The sequence below is a fragment of the Dermochelys coriacea genome, chromosome 14 (genome assembly GCF_009764565.3).
Source record: "Dermochelys coriacea isolate rDerCor1 chromosome 14, rDerCor1.pri.v4, whole genome shotgun sequence".
NCBI lineage: Eukaryota > Metazoa > Chordata > Testudines > Dermochelyidae > Dermochelys > Dermochelys coriacea.
The window spans coordinates 36504011-36528825 of record NC_050081.1 but is presented as its reverse complement, the minus strand read 5'-3'; the positions used below and the strand labels follow the sequence as shown (position 1 = coordinate 36528825).

Here is a 24815-nt window from a genome sequence, read left to right as displayed (position 1 = left end):
GAGCACAGACAGACGTGTGATCACAGGGGAGGGGGGTTAAATGAGGCATCAGCCCCCCCCCGCCCATTTAACTCCCACCCTGCTATGAGCAGGAGGCACTGATGCTGCGTCTGAGCTCTGGCAGGGGGAGGGGGGCTGCATCCGGCCAGTTCCAATAGTGTTTTTTTATATATATTATAATAATAAAACAAAGAGACGTTGCACGTGAAGCTGCCCTCCTGTCGTCTATGGCCCACGCAGTCTGGGATGGGTGGGTGCTGCCAGGACCTGGCTCCCACGCACCCCCTGGGAATGAGGTGTGGGCGCTGCCAGGACCTCCCATGCACCACTTGGGGATGAGGGTTGGCACTGTCAGGTCCTGTGTGCCCCCTGATGGTGGCAGCTCTGCCCTGTGGGCGCCCTAACTCCCATTCCCCATCTTGCTCCCCCTAGTGGTGAGGCATTGATGATGCAGGAGCACCCACTCTTGTCTCGCCTGCTCACCCCCAGTGGTCAGAGCTCTGCACTATGGAAGACGATGTATCCCCCCTGCCTCCTAGTGGTGTGGGTGTTGCTCTGTCTCCCATTCCATGTCTCCCTGACTCCCAGCAGTCAGAGCTCTGCACTGTAGTGCTGCAGCCCCAGGGTTGAAATCCCTGCTAGCGTTGCAAAGATCAAATCCTCCAAGGCCAGTCAACCCTTCCACCGCCTCTGCAGCGACCCATCAAAGAACAGCACTGAGACGGGCCTATGATGAGAATGAATCTTTGCTGGCCACCGGGGTTAAGCTGGAGACAATGAAATAACATGTAGGAAGTCAACACATATGTCTAGAAATACGGATAAGAGCCAGGTCTGTAAAAACAGTGAAGATCCTACTTTGGAAGGCAACTCACACACTTAAATATGGTACGGAGCCAGTTAGGGAGACAGGTCATATGCCTGGAAACATGCTAAAGTGCCTACTAAAGAATGTGACTAACAGGCCTAGAAGTAGGGTTGACTCATGACCGGAAATAAGGTAAAGAATCAGATAGGGAGCTGATTTGTCTGTATATATGGTAAAAAGCCTAGTCAGGAAGTTGACTCATATGCTAGTAAATACAGTACAATGTCAACTGAGGAGCCAGCTCATAGGTTTGTAACTGGTAACAGTAAGGAGGGAAGCAGGAAACTGACTCATATGCAGTTAATTATGGTTAAAGAGCCAAATCATGGATGTGAGGGATACACATCTGATTATAGTAAGGAACAAAATTAGGGCAGCAGCTCATAGTTGTAATAATGTTGGCTTGTGCAAGGGTGGTTGGTTGGGGTAAAGACCTTAATGAGAGGTGACACATCTGTAGGTATAATTACAGTGAGGGCTTGAGTACAGCTGCAGCTCATATAACAATTAAGATGCAGAACCGAACCAGGGCTGCTGCTCTTATACAGGTTATATGGTACAGACCATAGACTGGAGTTGTGGCTCGTAAGCTGGCGGTTATAGTGAAGAGCCAAACTGAAGGTGCAGCCTGCTCCCGAATTATGGTACAGGTCCCAATAGGAGCTGAGGCTCATAAACTAGTAATTATGGTAGAGGATTGACTCAAAGCCCTTAGTTGCATGGACCCTGGTGCAAACCCCATTCTGGATGTAACCTGTTCTTTGTTAATTATGGTACAGATCCAGCTAGAGCCCATACATTGTTACTTATGGTACAGACCTGAATTGGTGCTGCAGCTTATATTACAGTAATTACAGTGCAGACCAAAATTGCACCTGTGGATCATAGATTGCTAATTATAGTACATTTCTAGCTTGGGTTTGTGACTCATATACCTGCACTTATGGTAAAGACCTGGATTCTCTGTGCAGTGCCTCCCCACCAAATTACTATGAGGACCCAAATTGGGCTGTGCTCATGGCTGCAGTTGGTATGATGGTAATTATGGTAAAATGCACAACCATGGGGTGGGGTGTGTATATCCACAATGACAGTGCAAGTTGAAAATGGGGGTGGGACACAAGCTCCTGTAATTACGGTAAACAGACAGGTGGCGGGGTGTGTCACACGGTGCGATTACGAAGGAGCCTAGTTTCAGAGGAGCAGCCCTGTTAGTCTGTATTCGCAAAAAGAAAAGGAGGACTTGTGGCACCTTAGAGACTAACAAATTTATTTGAGCATTAGCTTTTGTGAGCTACAGCTCATATTCATGTAATTACAATAGCGAAACCAGCTAGAGAATGAGCAATTGGTATTCCTGTAATTACAGCCTAAGAAGGAGAGGCTCATATTTCCGTCATTACGGTAAGGTGTCGGCAGCAAAAAGGGAGGCTCATGTTTCTGTAATTACGCAAGCTCTTGGCCTGGGGTTGCTATTCTGTTCATTACGGTAACCGCCAGGGCTTGGGTATAGAGGTCTGCCGTCTATATACCGGTCATTACGGTAAAAGGCGGAGCGCAGTTCCCTCCTTCCGGCTCGGCGCCGGCGCACTGTATCGACCCCTCTCCCCTTCGCCCCGGACGTGGTTGGTCTGGGGGAGGGGGTCACGTGGCGCGGAAGTGGCCGGCGGGTGGTACGGCGGCCCAGCTGGGCAGGCAGAGGGAGGATGGCGGGGCTGGAGCGCTGGGTGTCGGGGGAGCTGCACGCGCTGCTGGGGCTGAGCGAGCGGCACGTGGTCGGGTTCCTGCTCGGCCTGGCCCGGCGCAGCCGCAGCCCCGACGAGCTGCTGAACCGCCTGGAGGAGACAGAGACGCTGCGCGTGAGCGAGCCGGCCGTGCGCGCCTTCGCCCAGCGCCTCTGGGAACAGGTGGGCGGGGCCAGTGGGGAAGGAGGGGGCGTGGCTAGTGGACTGAGGGGGAGGGACCACAATGGTGGGGGAGGGGCTAATGGGGTTGAGGGGGAGGGGACACACTGATTGGGGAGGGGTTGAGTGACAGGAGCGAAACTGGAGGGCAGGAGCCAGTGGGGCTGAGCGGGGAGGGCCCACGATGGGGGGGAGCCAAACTTGGAGGGGGTGGGGCTGAGGGGATGGGGCCAAACTGGAGGGGGAAGCTCGAGGGGCTGAAGGGAGCCTCAGGCGAGGGGCTAAAGGGACTGGGGAGAGGAGGGACACGTGGAGGCTGCTAGGGGAGGGAGTGGGGGTTAGTGGGGCTGCAGGCGAAGGGCCTGTGAACCAAGGGAGCAGGAGCAGAGGGGATGGGGGAGAAGCCAAGGGGGAGTGTCCTGTGAGCGTAGTGGGCGGGGCCTATGGAGGAGTGGATGGAGCTTGTGGGAAGATGGGGTGGGGTTAGCTGTAGGAGTGAGGCCTCTGTGTGGAGGATGTAGGGAGGGGTTACTGGAGTGGGGACCATGTGGGAATGGGAAGGATTAGCAGGGAAGGGGTGAAAGTGGGAGGAGCCTTTGTGAAGGGGGAGGAGCTAGCTGCAGGGGCGGGACCTGTGCCCTAAAGGGAGGAGCTTATGGAGGAGGTTCGGGGCCAGAGAGGGTGTTCTGGCTATGCAGTGTTTCTAATCCCCATCTCTTCTCCCACTCTCAGATCCCACGTTCAGCCCCCCAGGAGCGTCCAGCCCGGGTGGCTGAGCGGGAGGCCCTGGCCATGCAGCAGAAGAACCGCTCATACCAGCTGCTGGAGGACAGCGAGGAGGAGGAGGGGGAGGGGGCAGCTGCCCCGGGCTCCAAGCGCCGGCCCGAGCAGAGGAAGCACAAGAAGCGACGCAAACACCTACGCCGGAAGCAGGAGGAGGCCTCGGAGGAGGAGAACGAGGCAGAGCGGGAGCCGTGAGTGTAGCCTCCACAGGGGATCCCAGGGGGTGGAGCGGGGGGACAGTCCCCAGCGCTGGGGGTCCCTGGAGCTGGCTAATGCCCTGACTGTGGTGTCTTACCCTTCCCCGGATGCAGGGAGCCATCCCTGGCGGGGAAGGACTCGGAGGACGAATGGGACCGCAGTGAGCGAGAGCGTCTGCAGGACCTGGAGGAGCGCGACGCCTTCGCCGAACGGGTCAAGCGCAAGGACAAGGAGAAGACCAGGAACATCCTGGAGCGTTCGGACAAGAAGGTCAGAGCTTGTCTCTGCGGCCAGCATCTGTCCCCCACCCTATCCCTGCAGCTAGGTCCCTTCCTGTGCCCACCCCATACGTCCTACAACTGGGATCGCTCTCTAGCCCCCACCTCCCTCTGCCAGGATGCGTCCCCACCCGCTGCTGGGATTCCTCTCTGCTCTGAACCTCCCCCTGCACTGCCACAGTCTTAGGATCCCACTTCTGACCCACCCCACCCACCTCTAGGATCATGTCCCAGGATTTCACACACCCCCACATTGCTAGGATCCTTTCCTGAGTCCCCGATGCCACCTGCCTCTCCCGTGTTGTGCTCTTACTGCTGTATTTCTTCCCTGAAGGGGTGATGGTGAACCCCACAAGCGCTGGAGGGAGCAGAGCCGGAGGGCAGGGATTTGTAGGGAGGAGGAGAAAATTCCAAGTTTATCAGCAAGCTGGGGAGCCCCTCCTGGAAATTCCTGGGCCCTTCCCGCTAGGGAGTCTGTCTGTAGCCTGGCCTGCTCCAGAGAGGGGACAGCTGGGGTCTGCTTTAGGGGAGGGGAAAGACTGTCCATGCAGCCTGATCAGTATCTCTTCCCCTCTCCTGTTGCTGGTCGCAGGCCTACGAAGAGGCACAGAAGCGACTGAAGATGGCGGAAGAGGACAAGAAAACCATGGTGAGGGGCTTTGTATTTCTCCTACTGTATTTCTATCTTGTCTCCTGGCTGATCGGAGCTGTACAGACCCATTTAGCTCAGTATCCCTCTGTGCTTGCCACACCAGCCAGATCAGATCAGTGGGGCCCATCTGGCCCAGTATCCAGGCCCTTACTCCCTGCTGGAAATAGAACCCGGGAGTCCTGGCTCCCATCCACCCTGATCTGACCCACTTGACTCTAGTCTTCTCCCAGAGCTGGGGATAGAACTCAGAAGCCCTGGCTCCCAGCCCCCCTGCTTTAACCCATTAGACCCCAGTCCCTTCCCAGAGCTAAGGCTAGAACCCAGGGGTGCTGGCTTCCCAGCTGGTGCCCTTAGCCCCTGTCCATCCCCCCCCCAGATCCCAGAGCTGCGGAAGAAGTCGCGCTGGGAGTACCTGGCCAAGCGGGAGCGGGACAAGCTGGAGGACCTGGAGGCGGAGATTGTGGATGAGGAGCACCTGTTCTCGGAGCTGGAGCTGACGGCGGCCGAGCGGCGAGAGCTGGAGTACAAACGCCGGGTGCGCGACCTGGCCAAGGACTATAAGCGGGCGGGTGAGCAGGAGAAGCTGGAGAAGAGCAGCCGCTACTACATGCCCGAGGAAAGCCGTGGCAAGGTACCCACTGCGGGGAGTGAGGGGGAGCTGTGGGAGGGTACCCAACGCGGGGGGCACTCTAGGGGAGCTGTGGCAAGGTATCTATTGTGGGGGGGAGCCACCACAAGGTGGCCATCTTGGAGGGGGGGGTGAGGGGAGCAGCAGCCAAGTACCCGTCATGGGGCTGGGGAATTGGTGAGGGGGGTGGTTGGCCATGCTACCAGAGAGGGGTCTTCAGTGAGGCATGTGATCTGCAGGGGGTAGCCCCGTAGAAAGATGGGGGAGGGGGAAGGAGGGAGAGGGGCAGTTGTCCTTGCCCAGAGGCTGGGGAGATGGAAGGAGGGGGATAGCGGGCGCATGGCAGCCCCTGCAGCAGGACACGGGAGCGTGACCCACTTGAGAACATCCCCTAGGGGGTGAAGGCAGGGGGTTAGGACCTGGCAGGGTGAGGGGCCCATGCCCTATGGGCATTCTCTGGGGTGGTCCCCTTGTTGGGAGGAGGGAGGGTTGGCCTTAGCAGCATGGCTGGCTGGGCCAGCATCATACTAGGGTGGGAAACATCTCCCACTTGGGGCTGGTTGTACTGAACTGGTGCGGGGGGAGTCCCCCGAGGAAGGGCCAGTTTCAGGCTGTTGCAAGGGGAAGGATTGTGGTGGGGACTCAAATCAGGACCCCCTGCAGCTTGGGCTGTGACCCCTCCTGCCCTGCCGTCTCCCCTGCTCCAGTCTCGGGGTGACCCTTGAATGCTGACCCCCAGACCACGCGCAGATGTCAGACTTTCCCCAGAGATGGGCTCTCCCTGGCCCTGCCCCCGCAGTATCCCCTCTGCCATGACTCAACCCTGCCTCCCCCCCCCACACCCCGCCCCCGGCAGAAGATCCCCGACCGCTACGAGGAGCCGGTGGCGGACGAGCGCGCCACACCGCGGGACGAGCAGCGGCGCTGGGAGGAGGATCACATCGGGGCAGCTGCCCTGCGCTTCGGGGCCCGTGACGCTGGCCAGCGCCACCCCTGCAAGGACTACGAGTTTGTGCTGGAGGAGGACGAGATGATCCACTTTGTCAGTGCTGTGCACATGCAGGGCACAGCCCAGGGCAAGGTGAGAGATGGGGGCTGGGCCCTTCCCCTGTAGGGGGCACTGACTCTGATACGGCCCTAGGGCAGGGGACTGGCTGGCTCGGGGGTGGGGAATTGGACATGGGGCATTTCCCCTCTAGGGGTCGCTGGATCTGATCCGGACCCACGCTGGGGGCCTTGGGAATGGGACATGGGGCCCTTCCCCTCTAGGGGGCATCAGCTCCAATCCAGCCCCAGCGGAGGGGATTGGCTGGCTTGGGGGTGGGGCATAGAAGGATAATTCCTATCTAGATGTAACAAGTCACCAGGTCTCAGCCCAGCCCCCCAGCAGGGCAGGCATCCCCATCCCAAACCCCTTCCCTCCACCCACTGTCTGAACATGGGAGGCTGAGAGCTGAACAGGGCACGGTGCTGAGCTCCCTTCGGCCCCCAAGAGGGGGATCCCTGCTGGGGCAGCGCTGAGTAGGCCCAAGGGCAGGAGGCGCTGTAAGGGGTGAGCAGAAAGGGAACAGTCCCCATGGTGTGAAACGATGGCCCCATTGAAATCAATGGGAGCTCTGCCATTTCACCCGATGCCTGCAGCAGCCAGCACCTTCCCAGCCCCATCTCTCACCCCAACTTGCGTCTCCTGGTCCTCTCTGGCACCGGGAGGACCGAGAACTCTATGGGTTTGACTCCCGTCTGGAGATCCAGCAGCTGTCCCCCCAGCCCGGGTGGAGGGACGGGTGGCTGAGCCGACGGTGCCCCGGCCCCTTGCTCAGGAGGAGAAGTCGGAGCTGTCGGAGGCGGCGCGGCGGAAGCTGTCCATGCAGGAGGTGCGGCGCAGCCTGCCCGTCTACCCCTACCGCCAGGACCTGCTGGCGGCCATCGCCGAGCACCAGATCCTCATCATCGAGGGGGAGACGGGCTCCGGAAAGACCACACAGATCCCCCAGTACCTGTACGAGGAGGTAATCGCGCGGCAGAACGGGAGCTGGGAGTGGGGGGGAGCTCTCCTCTCCTAGTTAGTGCTGACCCCAGTGCTAGAGGGTGCAGTGCTTCAGGGAGCAGGCTGGGAGATTCAGTAGGGGGCACTGTTTCCCCATGATCAGTGCTGACCGCAGTGCAGGGGGGAGGCACTAGATAGCGTTGTGCCACAGGGAGTGGGATGGGAGGTTCAGCAGGGGATGTTCTCCCCTCACAGTCAGTGCTGACCCCACCTGCACCCCTCCCCAGAGGTGGATGCATCTCCGCACTGGGTGAGCAATCCCTGTGCAGCATGACGGTGAGGCTGTTATCCATCTGCCCCACCCCAGAAGCAGCTGCATTTCTGCTGTAGCAGCTGCTCCCGGGGAATTTCCATCCAGTCCCTGGACCGTCTCGTTTCCTTTGTCAGGGCTACACAGAGAAGGGGGTGAAGATCGGCTGCACCCAACCCAGACGAGTGGCGGCCATGAGCGTCGCGGCCAGAGTGTCCCAGGAAATGGGAGTTAAGCTTGGTAACGAGGTATGTGACTGGTGGGTTCATTATTCCCTTTCCTGCTTGCCTGAGCCGGAGGCAGCCCCCTTAGAGAGGACAGGCCCCATGTCCTTTTTCCCCACAATCTTGGCCAGCCAGTCCCCTTGCCCTGGGGCTGGATCAGAGCCAGTGCCCCTAAAGGGGAAAGGTCCTGTGTGCCATTTTTCACTCCCCTGAGCCAGCTAGCCCCCTGCCCTTGGACCAGCTGGGAGCTGATGCCCCATGGAGGGGAAAGGCCCTTGTCCCTTTCCTTGTGACTACAGTTAACTGAGTCCATTCCTCTGACCCTTCCCACACCAGACCAGCAGGGCCCCTCCCCCCCCCCCCCGATGCGGGAGGTCTCCTTGTTTCTCTTCGGTTCCCCGTGCGGTCAAAGCCGGGCCTCCGTTGGAGCTGACTGCAGGCAGAAGAAGCTCACTGTAAAACAGTGCCCCCGAGCGGGACCGTGGAGCGCTCTCATTGGCCGACGGGTGCCAGCCACGTTGCGTTCATATTGGCCGGTAGTTTTGCGGTAGCTCGGGCTAATCTCTCCCACCTGGCAGGTGGGCTACAGCATCCGCTTTGAGGACTGCACATCGGAGCGCACGCTGCTCAAGTACATGACGGATGGCATGCTGCTGCGGGAGTTCCTGACTGAGCCCGACCTCTCCAGCTACAGGTGAGCCTTGCTGGGGGGCGACGGGGTCCAGGGCTGGGACGCTCTCCTCCGGCAGTCGGTACTGGCTCCAGTGCGGCGCTAGGGGGCGCTGTGCTACAGTGAGCAGGGCCATTTCTGATGCGCTCGCACACCCCCTCTCCTCCTCCCGCAGCGTGATCATCATAGACGAGGCCCACGAGCGCACCCTGCACACCGACATCCTCTTCGGCCTGATCAAGGACATCGCGCGGTTCCGCCCGGCGCTCAAGGTGCTGATCGCCAGCGCCACCCTGGATACCGAGCGCTTCTCCACCTTCTTCGACGACGCGCCCATCTTCCGCATCCCCGGGCGCCGCTTCCCCGTGGACATCTACTACACCAAGGTCTGGGTATGGGGGCCCCTTAGGGGCAGCATGGCGCGACCACTGGCCGCGTGAAGGTCCTAAGGGGTGGGGGAGTTTTGGCAGGATCGTTGTGGGTGGAGGGGTTCTGGGGAAGAATAGAGAGGACTGTGGCCAGGAGGGGGAGGGATGGGGAGAGTATTGTTGGGAGGAGAAGCATGGCCAGGAGGGGGCGGTAGAGAACAGGATCCTGGAGGTGAGGCTGGGAGGAGGGGTGGTGTGGGGAGAGTATTTTTTCGGGAGGAGGAGGGGAGGCGTGACCCAAGGGAAGGCCTGGGGGGGGACTGTTAAGGGGATGCTGGGGGTGGAAGGTGTGGCTAGGAGGGGGCAGCATGGCCAGGAGGAGATGGGTCAGGAGCATGGCATGGCCAGCAGGAGGCGGTATGGAGAGATCTGGATGTGGGGCATACATGAGGCAGGCAGGGGGCCAAGCAGGCCCAGAGAGGAGGGCTCCAGGGGCCTGTTGGAGGGTGGGATCTGGGGAGCAGTGTCCGAATGTCGAGGGAGTGGGGCGAGGAAGGCTCCAGTCACGCCGTGGGGCACGGAGTGGCGGGAGCTGAGGTCTGACCCCTCTCTAGGCCCCCGAGGCTGATTACCTGGAGGCCTGCGTGGTGTCGGTGCTGCAGATCCATGTCACCCAGGCCCCTGGTGACATCCTGGTCTTCCTCACCGGCCAGGTAAGTGCCTCACCCTGCCCCCCTACAGGGCCTGGCCCTGCCCCCTGCAGTGTCTGACCCCTCCCCCCACACCTTTGGCTCCACCCCCTGCAGGAGGAGATCGAGGCCTGCTGCGAGATGCTGCAGGAACGCTGCCGCCGCTTGGGCTCCAAGATCTCTGAGCTGCTGGTGCTGCCCATCTACGCCAACCTGCCCTCCGACATGCAGGCCAAGATCTTCGAGCCCACCCCGCCCGGGGCCCGGAAGGTGAGGCGGGGGGAGTGGCTTGGAGATCTAGGGGTGGGGCTTGGGAGTGTAGGGATGCAGGGGAGGTGCTTACACCTCTGGGGCAGGGCTTCAGGGGGACAAGTGGGCTTGGGCGTGGCCTATGGGGAGGGGGTTTGAGGTGGGAGGAGGGGCTGTGAGCTCTGGGGCATCAGCTTCAGGAGTAGCTGATCTAGTAGTCTGGGAGCCTGGTTTTTGGGGTAGATGGGCTTGTGGGAGGAGCTCAGAGGTCTGGGGTGTGTGGTTTCATGGGTAGTTTGCTTAGGGGATGGGACTTAGCTCTCTGGGGCATGACTTCAAGGGTAGCTGGGTTTATGGGAGGGGCTTAGTGCTTTGTGGGCATGGCTACATGGGGTAGATGGCTGAGTGGGTGGGGCTTCAGGGATTGGTGGCTGGGGAGGGGAAGATTGGGGCCAGCAAGGGAGGAGCTTAAAAGTTTAGGGAGGAGCTTTTGAAAGGGCAGGACTATAAAGAGGAGGAGATCTGGAGGGGGCAGTGCTTGGATGCATACGCTCCTCCCCCACAATCCCTGCTCAGCAGCTGTGACTGACTGACAGGCCCAGGGGCCCAGCCTGTCCAGCCCACTGCATGGGGGGACCCTAGGGTGTCTCCTGTAGGCCTGGCCTGCCTGACCCCTTCTCCCACCTGCCCTAGCTGATGAGGTGTCTCCCCACCCCTCAAAGGTCGTCGTGGCGACTAACATCGCAGAGACCTCGCTGACTATTGACGGGATCATCTACGTCATCGACCCGGGGTTCTGCAAACAAAAGAGCTACAACGCCCGCACCGGCATGGAGTCCCTGATTGTCACGCCCTGCTCCCGGGTATGGGACCCCCTGCCCCGCTAACCGCCCCCCTCCGAGTACAGTGCCCGCCCCGGCCTGGAGTCCCTGATCGTCACGCCCTGCTCCCAGGTATGGGACCCCCTGCCCCGCTAACCGCCCCCCTCGGGGTACAGCGCCCGCCCCGGCATGGAATCCCTGATCATCATGCCCTGCTCCCGGGTATGGGGACTTCTCCACAGCCCCAACACCTGCTCCAGATACAGGACATCCCTCTCTCCTCCCCATTTCCCATGTTATGACGATAGGGCCTGGCTGAGGTTACAGGGATTCACAGCGGGTCAGAGGGTCCCGTATCTTCCCACACGTGCTCTCATCTCACACCTGTCTCCCCCTCCCCAGGCCTCCGCCAACCAGCGAGCTGGGCGGGCAGGGCGCGTGGCTGCCGGGAAATGCTTTCGCCTCTACACTGCTTGGGCCTACAAGAACGAGATGGAGGAGACCACGGTGCCTGAGATCCAGAGGACCAACCTGGGCAATGTGGTGCTGCTGCTTAAGAGTCTGGGTGAGGAGAGGACCTGGTGGGGGGGCGGGAAGGTCCTAGGGAGGTGGGGCCTGCCAGGGGCGAGTGGGGTGTGTAGGTCCCAGAGGGGTGGAGCTTGCCCCAAGGAAGATAAAAATCGTATTTGTTTTTGTTTGAATCGGTTCCGTTTTATTTAAATGAACTACTGGTAGATTTTCAAAAATCACTTTAACATTAAATCTGTAGAGCTGACGACCTGGGATAAGGCCTCAGCTTCATCTCATCCGCGGCTTCGCTGAATGTAAACGATGTTAACAGCCAAGCAGCGCGCACTGGCTGAATTTTTAAAACAAGTTACACCACTGCATTCATGGCCGTCCCGGGCTAAGCACCTGAGTGCGCTGACGTGCTAAGCCGGCTGTAGTGTCTTCAGCAGGGGCAGAGAGAATATTGTCGTCATTTCACCTTGTTCATGGGATTCAGTATAATGACTAGGCCCTTCCAAGTTAAATATTTGGGTCAGCAGACCCCAAACTTTTGCGGGTCGTGTGCCCCCCCCCGGAGCTGGGATGCAGACAGGGAAAAGGGGGCTGAGACTGGGGCTGTACTGGGGGGTGGGTCTGGAGCCAGGAGTGGGGCTGCAGAGGGGCCAAGGTTGGGGACAGGAGCAGAGCTGTAGCCAGGCTGCAGTGGGAGCTGGCAGCCTGGCCTGGGGCCAGGTGTGGCTACGCTCCTGGGATGGAGCCGTGGCCAGGGGCTGGGAGCAGAGCTGTGCTGAGGCTGGGAATGGGGCCAGAGCCACAGCTGGAGGTGGGACCAGAGAAGAGCTGGGAGAGGGGAAGGGCTGGGTGGCGTTCCTTCCCCACCCCCTGTGGGGGCTGGCCTGGGACCCCCTGCATCACCCCCACCAACGTTCCTTCACACTCCCCTAGTGGGGCATGCCCCACAGTTTGGTGGCCTGTGGGTGAGGTGGTGGTTTCCTCTTCCCATCCATGGATAAAATCCAGGTGGGTGAGGATGAGATCTACTAGTTCTAAAGTCATGACACCCACGGGCACCAGAAAAAATCAGTTCAATTCACTAACAGACATAAATACTTCCTTTTGGTTAACAAATCGGTTAGTTCTAAGTGCAAATCACATTTAAATAAATGTTTATTTCTTACGGCTCCAGCACATATCAGATAGCTTTACAATGCTGGTTTTTATACCAAAATTCAATTCCAATTTCCATCCCAAAATGCTGCCTGACACACACCACAGGTAAACAGTTCATCAACCGGAGCCATGTCCTTTGCTATTTTCTAACATCATAAATAATATAAAAATTAAGAAGCCTAATGGAAGTGAAGCTTCTAATTGTTTAGATAAAGGTGTATTAATTTAGTGCATCCTGGCTTGCAAAAAGAAGCGCCCCGTTACTGTGAGGGCCAGCTGGGGATGCAAACCGGCATGTTCTAACAGTTCTCAACCAGTGAGGATCAGCCTGACTTTAGGCAAATAACTACAAAGTACCAATGCAAAACAAGAGGCAGAGCGGTGATTTCAATTGAGGTTTCCTGCTTGCTGATTTAAATCCAGCCCCCGTGCCTGCCCCCTCTCCCCCACAGGCATCAATGACCTCATCCACTTTGACTTCATGGACCCGCCACCCCATGAGACCCTGGTGCTGGCTCTGGAGCAGCTGTATGCCCTGGGCGCACTCAACCACCTTGGGGAGCTCACCAAGGTAAGGGGGGTGGGGGGATCCTCCCGCAGCTTGGGCAACTTTGCATGTTGGGACCTGGGCCACCCCCATCCTCCAGGGCAGGATCTGAGCCTCATGCCTGGGGGTCAGGAAGGAATCTTCACACATACCCGTCCCTCTGGGATAACGCTGACCAGTGAGCCGCAGCATGGGGACGGCTTGGCTATCTTGGGGAGAGAAGGGCAGAGCTAGATGGGTCCATGGGTCTGATCCAGGGTGGTCAGCAGACGGGATAGCAGGTGGGGGAACCAGTCTCTAACGGCTGTCTCTTTCCCAGCTGGGCCGGAAGATGGCAGAGCTGCCTGTGGACCCCATGCTGTCCAAGATGATCCTGGCCTCAGAGCAGTGAGTCCCCCTTTCCTCTTCTCCAAAATCTCTAGTGTCCCCCATCCCCAGCTCCTCCCTCACCTCAACTCAGGCTCTGGGCTGCAGACTGCCCTGGGCTCACCAGTGTCTTAGGGCCCTGAAGGGCCACGTTTCCCAAGCACCGTTCTGGTCAGCTCTCCGGGGGCAGGGCCACCCCACTCTCTAACGCTGCCTCCCCCACGGGGCTCTGTAGGTACAAGTGCTCAGAGCAGATCCTCTCCATCGCGGCCATGCTGTCTGTCAACAACTCCATCTTCTACCGGCCCAAGGACAAGGTGGTGCACGCTGACAACGCCCGCATGAACTTCTTCCTGCCTGGCGGGGACCACCTCGTGTTGCTTAATGTCTACACCCAGGTGAGGGGGCAGGGAATGGACATGGGGCCTTCCCCCCCCAGGGGTGGGGGGATTGGGACAAGCCCCTCTTCCCCCAGGTGGTACCGATTCCGATCCAGCCTCAGGGTGGGAGACTGGCTGGCCCAGGGATGGGGAATGGGAGATGGGGTCTGCCCCCCCGTAGGGGACACTGGCTCCCCTCCAGCCCCATGGTGCAGGAGACTGGCTGGCACAGGGGTAGGGAATGGGACACAGGGCCTTCCCCTGCTCCACCCATTCACTGGGTGTGCTGGCTCCAATCCAGCCTCGGGCTGGAGGGGAATGTGATATGGGCCCCCTCTCCCTGTGGGGGCACTGGCTCCAATCCAGCCCCTGTTCTGGGGACTGGGTTACGGTACAGAGTCTCTGAGCTGCCCTAGCCAGCAGGGTACACGCTGCGGGGAGCCCATGCTCACAGCTGGCTCTGACCCCTGCCCCACCCCCAGTGGGTGGAGAGCGCTTTCTCCATGCAGTGGTGCTACGAGAACTTCATCCAGTTCCGCTCCATGAGGCGGGCGCGGGACGTGCGGGAGCAGCTGGAGGGGCTGATGGAGCGCATCGAGGTGGACCTCACTTCCAGCGAGGGAGACTACGTTCCCATCCGCAAGGTAGCCCCCTCCCCCACCTTTCCTGCCCCACCCCCACCTTCCCTGCCCCTTGCTGACCCTCCCTGCTCTCCCTCCCAGGCCATCACCGCCGGTTTCTTCTACCACACGGCCCGCCTGACCCGCACTGGATACAAGACGGTCAAGCACCAGCAGACTGTCTTTGTCCACCCCAACAGCTGCCTCTTCGAGGAGCAGCCCCGCTGGCTCATCTACCATGAGCTGGTCTTCACCACCAAAGAGTTCATGAGACAGGTACAGCTGCAGCGGGACATGCCTGGCCTCCCGTCTCCAGGGCAGGAGCCTGGAGTGGGGTAGCCCAAAGCATTGTGGGATGCTTCTCCCCTCCCCCACCCCTAGCCTGGGCATAGAGGGGAGGGGCTTATAGCCCTGGTATAATGGCGCCAAGGAGAGACCATGGGCAGCAGGGCTTGGGTAGAGCTTACTCCAGCTGGAGCCATAGGATGGCCAGGGACGCCAGCCTTGTACTTAGTATTGCTGCACCGCACCCTCCAGCCACCAGAGAGTCCCCTTCCTGTTCTGTCCCCTGGGGAGGGGGCACACTGAAGAGGGGTAGCCCCTGCTGTGGGACTTCTGATCAGCGTTAGCCCCTTCCACTTCCTGCTGAAGGCAGAGTTGGGCTAAAAGCTCCACCTCTTAGGCTAATGAAGTCTGATTTATTTAAATGGCTAGTCCTGGCATTTTGGACCACTGACCAGCTCCTTCTGGTTGTACCCTCATCTACTAAGGGGTGCTGCACCGAAGGGGGCACTTGCTGAACCCTTGTCTCCCTCCTGCAGGTCATAGAGATCGACAGCACGTGGCTGCTGGAGGTGGCCCCTCATTACTACAAGGCAAAGGAGTTGGAGGATGCCTCTGCTAAGAAGCTGCCCAAAAAAATGGGCAAGACGCGGGAGGAGCTGGGCTAGAGGCCCTGTAGGCTAAAGCTGGCCCCCTAGGACTGGGTTATTTGTGGGGAAGCTATCCCCTTTCTATGGACTCTGTACAGCTGTATAGCATTTTCTGCCTAAGGAGGGCAACAGAAACAAAGCAATTTTTTAATTAAGCCAGACCTGGTAGTCTCCTCTCCTCAGGCTCAGAGCTGGGCCACCCTTGAGAGACCATCTGGCTCCCTGGTGCGGGTGTAAGTTTAAGGGCAAGGGGACTTCCAGCTTTTAATGGACACTCTACTTGGGCTGCCCTGTCACAAGTGACAGCTGAGCCCTGTGCTTGCCTGTGAGTTTCCTGCTGCCTCATTGCCCCACTGGTGGTTCTCTCTCCATGCCCCTGGAATTCACCAGAGGGCAGCTGTTATCAGCCCCCCAGGCTGTGGCTTCATTGCTGCCGGGGTTTGTCCTCTGCAGAGGTTTGAGATTGATTGTAATTTCCCAGCATGGGGGTGGGAATCAGGACTCCTAGGCCCTGAGGGGAGTGGGGTCAAGGTGTTAGAGTAGCCAGCAGGGGGTTGCCATGCACTCTCAGTAGTCAACCCTTTTCTGCCACCCATGTATGGCTGGCAAGGGAGGACTGAGCTGGGAGCAGGGAAGATCCCATCAGGGGAGGAGCAGCCCTAAGGGCAAGGAAGTTGCCTTGTCTCTGTGGTCAGCTGGGAGCATTGCTTTGTGTTGGGATTAAACAGGCCCCATTCTCACCCCCAGGTGCTTCCTTTGCTATAAGCCCTCCCTATGTATTGAATACCAGCTCCCCCATTCACCAGCGAGATGCTGGTGTCCCACAGCTTCCCTATGACTCCACAGCACCTGCTCTCTCCAGGCCTAGACTCCCCCCAGCTCCTTGCCATTGCAGAGCCACTGGCCCCAGCCCAGCCATCTCTCCACAGGGCTTTATTATGTACAGTTAAGTTACAAGTGGTTCTTTACAGTGCTTGGCAGGGAGGGGGCAGGGCACAGACCATGCAGCAGGCCAGGCTTTGTGCATCAAGGCAACATCAGCTCACAAGAGTCACAACATCCAGGCTGAGCCTGGCTTCCTCCAGGGCTGGCTCAGCTGTCCCTGTAGCCCACTGGCGTCCCCTGCTGTTTGCCAGCCAGGGCAGATAAGAGCAGCTGCAGGGAAGGTCTGTGCTCCAACAGGCCCAAGCCAATCAGGGCGGCCACCAGCAACTTCTTCACCTTGGCCACAGGTGGCTGGGACGGCATCAGCTGCATGGAGGGGAGAGGGGCAGGCGTTAAACGCTGGGGCAGCTGCTTTCATGGGTCATCTGCCCGGACCCTGTGCAGTAGTGCCCTGGCTCTGCTCCCAGAGACAGCAAAGCCACCTGCCCCAGCACTCACCTTGTCTATCCGGTGACAGCGGATCAGCCCTCTGGAGTCCAAGAAGAAAGTGGAATAGGCATCGTAGGTCCTGGAAGTGGAGTATAATAAAGGACAGTCAGATCTAGTGCAAGGCTTATTGGGGAGGTTCTGGACCTGGTTGGGGGGGGGGGGGCACTGTATCTCTAAGGCAGCTGTTCTCAAACTTTTGTGATCACGCCTTGTCACTTGAGGTTTTTGTATCTGTTGCACAAAGGAGCCAACGATCCATTGCAATAAGAGCAAACGCAAACCTGCAATTGTGGCCCATGCTGACAATTAAATGTGCATGCCGCCTGGTAGCAAACGAGTTAACATACAGATGGCTGTGACTTTGTATAACGCTCTGCAAGCTGAACAGAAATCCGTCACAATGCACAGCGCCAGTGAGGGCCTGATATGTCTGGAGCAGTGGTTCTCAACCTATTTACCACTGTGGGCCGCATCCAGTACTACCCCTATGGCCCTACGGATGTCAAGTGGGCCACAACTTGAGAAGCGCTGAATCGGCTTTGCTAGTTATTCACTGCTGTGGGTAAAACGTGCAGTAAGGCTCCCCCCCATAATTCCCCCCTCCCCCAGACGGGCCTGCCCCCCCAGTTTGAGAACCTCTGCTCTAAGGGCTGTGGGGGGGGAAGGATACTGGGACTTATTCCAGGGGAATAGCAAATCCTAGGGCTTCAAGCAGCTCAGAGGCAGTGGCTCTGGGAGGCAGAGAGAACATCCCCCCCACACTGGGAGCAGCCAGGGAAGACCCCATTAGCTGGGGGAGCAGTCCTTGGGGTTGGGAAGTTCGCCCATCTCTGAGGTCAGCAGGGGCATTGCTTTGTGCTGAAGTTAAACAGGCCCTAGCCCTGGCTCAGGGAGGTCATGGCCCTGCAAAGCCCAGCAGGGAAGGAGAAAGGGCAACTCCCAGGAGTGGCTGCACAGCTCACGAGAGACAGGAGCAGGGAGCATCCGTACAACAGCCCCCCAGCCAAGCCATGCTAACCACACCCGCTGAGGGAGGCTGGGTGCAGGGTCCCAAGCCGGGCTCTCACCTGTACAGCTCTCTCTTGTCCCTCTTGTAGAAGCGCAGCATGAGGACATGGAAGGGGAGCCCCGTGATGCGCCAGCGGGCCTGGATGCTCCAGTTCTCGGGGTGCTGCGTCAGCTTCAGCACCTCCAGCCGCATGTTGGCAAAGTAGTTCCAGGCCACGAGGCGGCACAGAGTCAGTGCGAGCTGGTACATGGCTCGGCCCCTGGTGGGGAGGGAAGGGGGAGAGCTGTCAGGCTAAGGCTGGGGTCTCTGGATTGAGGGGATCCCAGTGTGGCACCCACCCGTGGGCCAGGTGAAGCATGGGCCGGTCCAAGCCCTCCCACCCCCTGTGGGAAAAATGGGCCGGTCCCACCTGCCCCCAGGCCAAGAGTGGGACAGGCCTAATCCTCAGAGGGGCATAGTCTCATCTCCCCGCCACCCCAACATCCCTCCCCAGTGGGAGGAACTGAGTCAATCCTCCCTCCCAAGGGAAAGTGGGACGGCTCTCCCTCAGCAAGAGTGGTGGCACAGCCCCTAACCTCCACTCCCCCCCATGGGAAAAATGGGCTGATCCCACCTGCCACCCAACCCCCAAGACAAGAGGCTTGGTCCACTGCCCACCCCTGACTTGGCACTGACCGAGTTCTCAAGTGCAGGATCTCGTTGACAAACTCCACATCCTGGGAGTAGATCCCGTAGTCAGGTACCTTCAGGAAGAAATTCGGCAGCTGCGGGAGGACGAGGGGGAGAGTGAAGGCAGGCCACGGGAAAGCACCAGGCGGGGAGCCAGGAGAGCCGGGTTCAAGTCCCAGCTCAGCCACTGACTCAATGTGCTGTTGGGCAAGACACGAATCTCTGGGCATCAGTTCCCCGGACCACGGGGAGAGTAATCCTCCCTTTGTCTATATACAATGTGAGCTCTTCAGAGCAGGGCCTGTCTCTCGCTGTGCGTCTGTGCAGTGCCCGGTGCACTGGGGCCCTGATCAGGTGGGCCCTCTAGGTGTTACTGTAATTCAAGTGATCATGCCATACTCACACCCTGGCAAGATGCCCCCTACTGGCTGGTTCAGGGGCTGCTCTGACAGAGTTAAGATCCCCCAGTGGCACATGGGGCCTGTGTATAGGGAAGCCGCCCTAGCCCACACCCTCATTAGCAGCCTCAGCAGACAGGACAGGGACTGATGTGCGCCCTCCTCTGCCCCCTAAAGGGCATGTGTTGAAGTGCAGGGCTGAAGCAGATTGGCAGGGGGTGCTGCATGGGGAGGGGTTGCCCTGCCAGGAATGCCCTCTTTGCCCCAACAATGGATTCCCTTTGCCCCCAGGAGGGAAGGGGTCTCCCTAGCCTGGAGTGCAAGGCTCCTGCCAATTCCTCATTCAGGCTGAGCTCAGAGGACCCTTGCAGCTGTGTGACCTCTTCAAAGCACCCGGCAGGTCACATGGTGCTGCTATGGAGAGCCCAGAGGGCTGGAAGGTTCAGCTGTGTAAGGAGGAACAGAAATAGGAGCCGCCCTACAGGCCTGGGGCTGGCAGATGCTAGCAGGAAAAGTGTCCAGCAGAGATGGGATCTAGATGGGGAAGAGAATCCAGGCATCCAGGCAGCAGGCAGGGGAAACGAGGGACGGAGAAGCCAGGCATGCAGGCAGGGGAGAACAGGGAATGAGGGGTGCAGAATCTAGGCAGCCCACCCAAGGGAAAGGCAAGGGACAGGCATCCGGGCCGTGGCGTACCTCATGCTGCAGCTTCTCATACATGACAGCCAGGTGCTCCTCCATGCTGGGGTCATGGTTCCCGGGCAAACCAGAGGTGACACTGTTGGCTGTGCCAGCAGTGGCCTGGAAGGGGGTGAGGGCCTGGCAGGGCATCCAGCAGGGCTTGCCATAAAACAGGCTGTACAGAGAGTCCAGGGAGTCGCTGTCCAGGCCAGTGCCCTCCCGCACAGTGATGTCGTCCTCCCGCTGCCCATCCACTGTGGTGATAGAGGCCTCCATGCCCTCCAGAGAGGAGAGGGCAGTGGGCCGGCGCGGGAGCCCCTGCTCCAGGCCCTGCAGCAGCTCATGCAGGCTCAGCTTCTGCTCCGATGCACTCGGGAAGGTACCACCCACCAAGTTGGCCCCTGGTGGTGTCAACAGGAAAATCCTGGCAGCTTCCACCTGCTGCTCCACCAGTGACAAGTGGAACTTCAGGGCCATGGGTGGGCCCAGCGCCTGGGGGGCCTTCTCACAGCAGGAGACCAGGTCCTGGAAGGGAGAAGGGATTAGAGAGACTGACACCACTCAGAGATTCCGCTGTAGGCCTTTCCCTTGTAAGGGCCCCATCTCCCAGTGCCCCCAATCTGGGGGCAGATTGGAGCCAGTACCCCCAAGAGGGGAAAGGCTCCACATCCCCTTTCCCTACCCCCAAAATAGCCAATCCCCTACAGAACAATCTCATGTGTACCCCCAAACTTTCCCCAAAATCCTGGGGTGGGGATAACACATAACCAGGAGGCAAGAGTGAAAAGATTTACACCTTTAGCTCTCTCTAGAGCTGATCCTAATCTACGGAGGAATGGATTTCACGACCCTGTTTCCCACATTCCCAGCCAAACCACAGTCCTTACCCTTGTATCCTCTACACTCAAAGTCACCACCACTGCCCCTCCACTCCTCTGGCCCCTACCCCAACCCCCAGGTCTTATACCCCTCCTCATTACCCTACAGCCCCAGCCCCTGCACCGGCCACAGCCTTGCATCCCCAGGCCCCAACCATGCATTCTGCATCCCTCACCACATGCAATGCCTAACCTCAGCCTCTGCACACCACCCAGGTCCCAGCTTCTGCACCCTGCAGTCCCCTGCACTCCTCAACCTCTGCATCCCTCAGCCCAGGCACATACCCCAGACCCTCCACCTCTCCAAGCCCATGCAACCCCCCAGTCCTCTACAGCCCCACAGACCAAGCATCCTCCAAACCCCCAGACCCCAGCCTTGGCACCCCCACACCCCCAACTTCTGCACTCTGCTGTCCCCTGCACTCCCCAGCCTATGCACTCCCAGTTCCCAGTTATGTATCCCTCAGCCCATGCACCCTCTGTAGACCCAGCTCCCAGCCCATGCATCCCTCAGCCCAATCATCCTCCACAGACACAGCGCCCAGCCGATGCACCCGCCATAGACCCAGCCCCTGCACCCCCAACCCATGCACCCGCCATAGACCCAGCCCCTGCACCCCCAACCCATGCACCCGCCATAGACCCAGCCCCTGCACCCCCCAACCCATGCACCCGCCATAGACCCAGCCCCTGCACCCCCAACCCATGCACCCGCCATAGACCCAGCCCCTGCACCCCCCAACCCATGCACCCGCCATAGACCCAGCCCCTGCACCCCCAACCCATGCACCCGCCATAGACCCAGCCCCTGCACCCCCCAACCCATGCACCCGCCATAGACCCAGCCCCTGCACCCCCCAACCATGCACCCGCCATAGACCCAGCCCCTGCACCCCCCAACCCATGCACCCGCCATAGACCCAGCCCCTGCACCCCCAACCCATGCACCCGCCATAGACCCAGCCCCTGCACCCCCAACCCATGCACCCGCCATAGACCCAGCCCCTGCACCCCCCAACCCATGCACCCGCCATAGACCCAGCCCCTGCACCCCCCAACCCATGCACCCGCCATAGACCCAGCCCCTGCACCCCCAACCCATGCACCCGCCATAGACCCAGCCCCTGCACCCCCAACCCATGCACCCGCCATAGATCCAGCCCCTGCACCCCCAACCCATGCACCCGCCATAGACCCAGCCCCTGCACCCCCAACCCATGCACCCGCCATAGACCCAGCCCCTGCACCCCCAACCCATGCACCCGCCATAGACCCAGCCCCTGCACCCCCAACCCATGCACCCGCCATAGATCCAGCCCCTGCACCCCCAACCCATGCACCCGCCATAGATCCAGCCCCTGCACCCCCAACCCATGCACCCGCCATAGATCCAGCCCCTGCACCCCCAACCCATGCACCCGCCATAGACCCAGCCCCTGCACCCCCCAACCCATGCACCCGCCATAGACCCAGCCCCTGCACCCCCAACCCATGCACCCGCCATAGACCCAGCCCCTGCACCCCCAACCCATGCACCCGCCATAGATCCAGCCCCTGCACCCCCAACCCATGCACCCGCCATAGATCCAGCCCCTGCACCCCCAACCCATGCACCCGCCATAGATCCAGCCCCTGCACCCCCAACCCATGCACCCGCCATAGACCCAGCCCCTGCACCCCCCAACCCATGCACCCGCCATAGACCCAGCCCCTGCACCCCCCAACCCATGCACCCGCCATAGACCCAGCCCCTGCACCCCCAACCCATGCACCCGCCATAGACCCAGCCCCTGCACCCCCCAACCCATGCACCTGCCATAGACCCAGCCCCTGCACCCCCCAACCCATGCACCCCCCATAGACCCAGCCCCTGCACCCCCCAACCCATGCACCCCCCATAGACCCAGCCCCCAGCCCACGTATCCTCCGTAGATCCAGCCTAGGCCACCCCAGCCCTGCCCTATGCCCCCTCCTCACCCCAGCATCGCAGCCCCGCCCTCTGACCTCAGGCCGCCCCTAACCCCGCCCCTCTGCCTTTGGCCCCGCCCCGTCCGTCGCTCACTTGCTGCCGCGCCCGGTAGCAGCAGCGCGGGGACTCGCCCTGTCCCCACCGGGCCCCGCCCCAGCGGCAGCGCGGCCCCCAGCAGCGGGCGGCGGGGCCCAGGCGCCCGGCCACGGCCCGGCTCCGCTGGTACATGACGGACACACGGGGCGGCCCCGGCTGCTCCCTCGCTCCGCTCAGCCGGCGAGACCACTGCGCACGCGCCGCCGCCACCAACGGGCGCGGCGCACAGGCGCACTGAAAAGCCCGAGCGTCCGGAAAGGCGCCATGCGCACGCGCCGCCCCTCCCACACAGCGGTCTCTCGGCACTACGCACGCGCCGGGGCAGGAGAGCGGTTCTTCCTCGCGCCGGGAAGGTGACCGTCCGGCGACCAGACAGCGCATGCGTATGGGGAGCTGATTTAAAAAAACAAAACCCGTTGGCTGTCCTGCTGGCGCCTGTGCATGAGCAGATCAGCACATGCGCACTAAGGAAGGTGGGCGTCCAAAAGACCTGCTCGTCCGCACTGATACCTCCCAGGCGCAAAAGGGGAGGAAAGTGCGGGCTTGTACGCATGCGCATTAGAGGCAGTGTTCACGGAGGCGTCTCAGCTAGGAGGAGAAGCTTAATCCACGCAGGGGCGAAGTTTAGCCATAATAGGGGAGGGGACATATTGGTGGGCGGGGCTTAACAGGCTCAGTGGGAAGGGCCACATTGGAGGGCGGGTTTTACCTCCCAAAGTGGGAGGGGCTCATTTGGGGCAGGGCTTAACCCATTCAGGGGCTGAAAACACACAAAGGGGGGGGGCACATTAGAGGGCGGGGCTTGCCTCCCAAAGGGAGAGGGGCTCATTGGGGCAGGGCCACTCAGAGGTGGGGCCTCATTGGAGGGAGGGGCTTTGCCCACAGAGGGGCGGGGCTTAACTCATGGTGGGCGGGACTTCATTGGAGGGCGGGGAAAGAGCCTCAACGGGCTGCTGCTGTAGTTCTCATTCCATCTGTTCCCCCAGGTCTCCCTATGGGTGGTATGGGAGTTGAATCCCACCCATGTGTGGTCCCCCTCCCTGAGGAGGGGCCTGTGACAGAGTAGGGAGTATTAACCTGATAATGTTGCATGGGAGTTTACTGTCTGCATTAATACTAGATGGTGATGGGAGATAAAGGTGTGACTGCACTGAGGGATGATACTCGAGGGCCAGCCTGTAAAGGATCACCCTTCGTAACCTGAGCTCAGGAGGGGGTTGGGGCCAGGTGATGCCTTCTGCCCAGGAAACTGGACAAAAGCTGGAGGAGGAGCCGGGGTGTGTGGCTGGGGGGACAGACAGGGAGTTTGGAGGGAGTTTCAGTTTGGAGCTGGCTGGGGAGACAGGAGGAGGCCCAGAACTTAGGTCTGGCCTCCCTACCCCCTAAGATGGACCTGACTGAGGGGGCCTGTTTTCTGTACCCACAAGCTCTGTTTTGACTGTGTTCCTATCATCTAATAAACCTTCTGTTTTATTGGCTGGCTGAGAAGTAAGCCAGGAAGTGGTGGGTGCAGGGCCCTGACTCTCCCACACTCTGTGACAGAGCCCCCTCTGGGAACGAGACTCCCACTCATCATTATAATAATTAATATAGTCTTCATATATTGTGGCGGCGTCCTGGATTTCCTTTCATAATCCATGCCTTGCCTGTGCCAGGCGCTGTACAAACACATGGCCTTAAACCCCCACCAAGGAGGAGGATTAAAATAATTGCAGGATGCAGTCCTAACAGTAGCTTCTTTCTGTCCGTAGACCACGGACAGAACCCCCAGCACCACAGCTCACGCTCCTACCCCTCCACCCTGCATTCTTCCCCCTCAACTCCATGCAGAGCCATGGGAACAGCCAGGTGCCTTCTGTGTTGTGACAGCTGCATGTATCAGACTGATCACCATCTTTTCACTATCATCTTGCACTGCCTGTCCCAGCCCCCTGGGCTGGCTGTGCATCATAGACTTGGGTGGTGAGCTTTTCGGGGCAGGGGCTGTCTTTCCATCATGTGTGTGTGCACCCTGGCCCAATGGGGTGACACCACAATACAATTAATAAAAAATAATAAGACTGCAGTTGGCAGACACACACACAGAGCAGGTCTCAGTCCCTCCAGCATGGAGATCAGGGACACACAGACACACACACCACATGTGTGTGACGAAGTGGGGGATTTTCTTAAGAGTTTTGCATGAATACCATGAGGATCTCAGTTTCCCTGTGTGCTGTGTGTTTAACGAGGTGGTGGGAGAGGGGGGTTGTTGTTACATAGGACCAGGTGTGACCTTGTCTAGCAGTTGAGACCCCAGACAACTGTCTGGAGATGGGAGATCCTAGTGACTGGTGACCAGGAGGCCTACCTCAGCTTGGCAGTCAGCCAGTTCTGGCCAGTGGGAGGACAAAGGGCTAAGGAGAGAGGACCCCAGTGCCTGACTCTACTGGTTCCAGCCAGTGGAGAACAAAGGACAGAAGAGAGGAGGCCCAAGCAACCTGTTTGTCTGGGACCGAAGACAAAAGATAGGGGAGAAGCTGTTGGGGGAGATGATATAGGATAGTCGGCTGGAAGGAGGGGGCTTCTGGACTGGGGAGAGAGCAGC

At 59.7% G+C, this 24815-nt stretch overlaps 3 protein-coding genes and 1 pseudogene across 7 annotated transcripts in view; 2 read left to right on the top strand and 2 right to left on the bottom strand.

Moving 5' to 3' along the window:
• The window catches only part of LOC119842653, a 1040433-nt pseudogene that overhangs the window by 457392 nt on the left and 558226 nt on the right, over positions 1 to 24815 (top strand).
• DHX16 (DEAH-box helicase 16) lies at positions 2411 to 15309 on the top strand. Of its 3 annotated transcripts, none has more exons than XM_038371339.2 (20): positions 2411 to 2775; positions 3505 to 3746; positions 3867 to 4023; positions 4624 to 4680; positions 5060 to 5314; positions 6168 to 6392; positions 7132 to 7320; positions 7746 to 7856; positions 8411 to 8526; positions 8678 to 8888; positions 9485 to 9583; positions 9677 to 9829; positions 10531 to 10671; positions 11032 to 11194; positions 12762 to 12880; positions 13176 to 13243; positions 13458 to 13620; positions 14085 to 14246; positions 14325 to 14498; positions 15044 to 15309. In XM_038371339.2, the coding sequence occupies exons 1-20, from the start codon at positions 2575 to 2577 to the stop codon at positions 15170 to 15172; spliced, it is 3135 nt and encodes a 1044-aa protein (XP_038227267.1). In that variant the 5' UTR covers positions 2411 to 2574; the 3' UTR covers positions 15173 to 15309. The 3 variants fall into 3 exon arrangements, with proteins under 3 accessions (XP_038227267.1, XP_043352565.1, XP_043352564.1); XM_043496630.1 differs by having other exon boundaries at positions 2480 to 2775; positions 13458 to 13615; positions 14080 to 14246; XM_043496629.1 differs by having other exon boundaries at positions 2480 to 2775; positions 14085 to 14498.
• C14H6orf136 (chromosome 14 C6orf136 homolog) lies at positions 16071 to 19762 on the bottom strand. Its single transcript, XM_038371343.2, has 5 exons — positions 19301 to 19762; positions 18213 to 18301; positions 17596 to 17796; positions 16538 to 16607; positions 16071 to 16405 (listed from the first exon to the last, which is right to left on the bottom strand). The coding sequence occupies exons 1-5, from the start codon at positions 19760 to 19762 to the stop codon at positions 16247 to 16249; spliced, it is 981 nt and encodes a 326-aa protein (XP_038227271.2). The 3' UTR covers positions 16071 to 16246.
• The window catches only part of ATAT1 (alpha tubulin acetyltransferase 1), a 34684-nt gene continuing 29547 nt past the window's right edge, over positions 19679 to 24815 (bottom strand). For all 3 annotated transcript variants that reach the window (XM_043496868.1, XM_043496867.1, XM_043496864.1), the window contains one exon: positions 19679 to 19810. In XM_043496868.1, the coding sequence (XP_043352803.1) occupies positions 19753 to 19810 (58 nt within the window). In that variant the 3' untranslated portion in view covers positions 19679 to 19752. The remainder of the gene's footprint in view (positions 19811 to 24815) is intronic.

Bases quoted from the DNA above. Each gene is read 5' to 3' on its own strand.
- DHX16 (XM_043496629.1), top strand. From the start codon at position 2,575: ATGGCGGGGCTGGAGCGCTGGGTGTCGGGGGAGCTGCACGCGCTGCTG. The intron at 6,393-7,131 runs GTGAGAGATGGG...CCCCTTGCTCAG, and splicing joins AGGGCACAGCCCAGGGCAAG to GAGGAGAAGTCGGAGCTGTC. The intron at 8,889-9,484 runs GTCTGGGTATGG...ACCCCTCTCTAG, and splicing joins TGGACATCTACTACACCAAG to GCCCCCGAGGCTGATTACCT.
- C14H6orf136 (XM_038371343.2), bottom strand. From the start codon at position 19,762: ATGGCCCTGAAGTTCCACTTGTCACTGGTGGAGCAGCAGGTGGAAGCT. The intron at 18,302-19,300 runs GTACGCCACGGC...GTCCTCCCGCAG, and splicing joins ATGAGAAGCTGCAGCATGAG to CTGCCGAATTTCTTCCTGAA. The intron at 16,608-17,595 runs GTGAGAGCCCGG...CTCCACTTCCAG, and splicing joins GACAAGAGAGAGCTGTACAG to GACCTACGATGCCTATTCCA.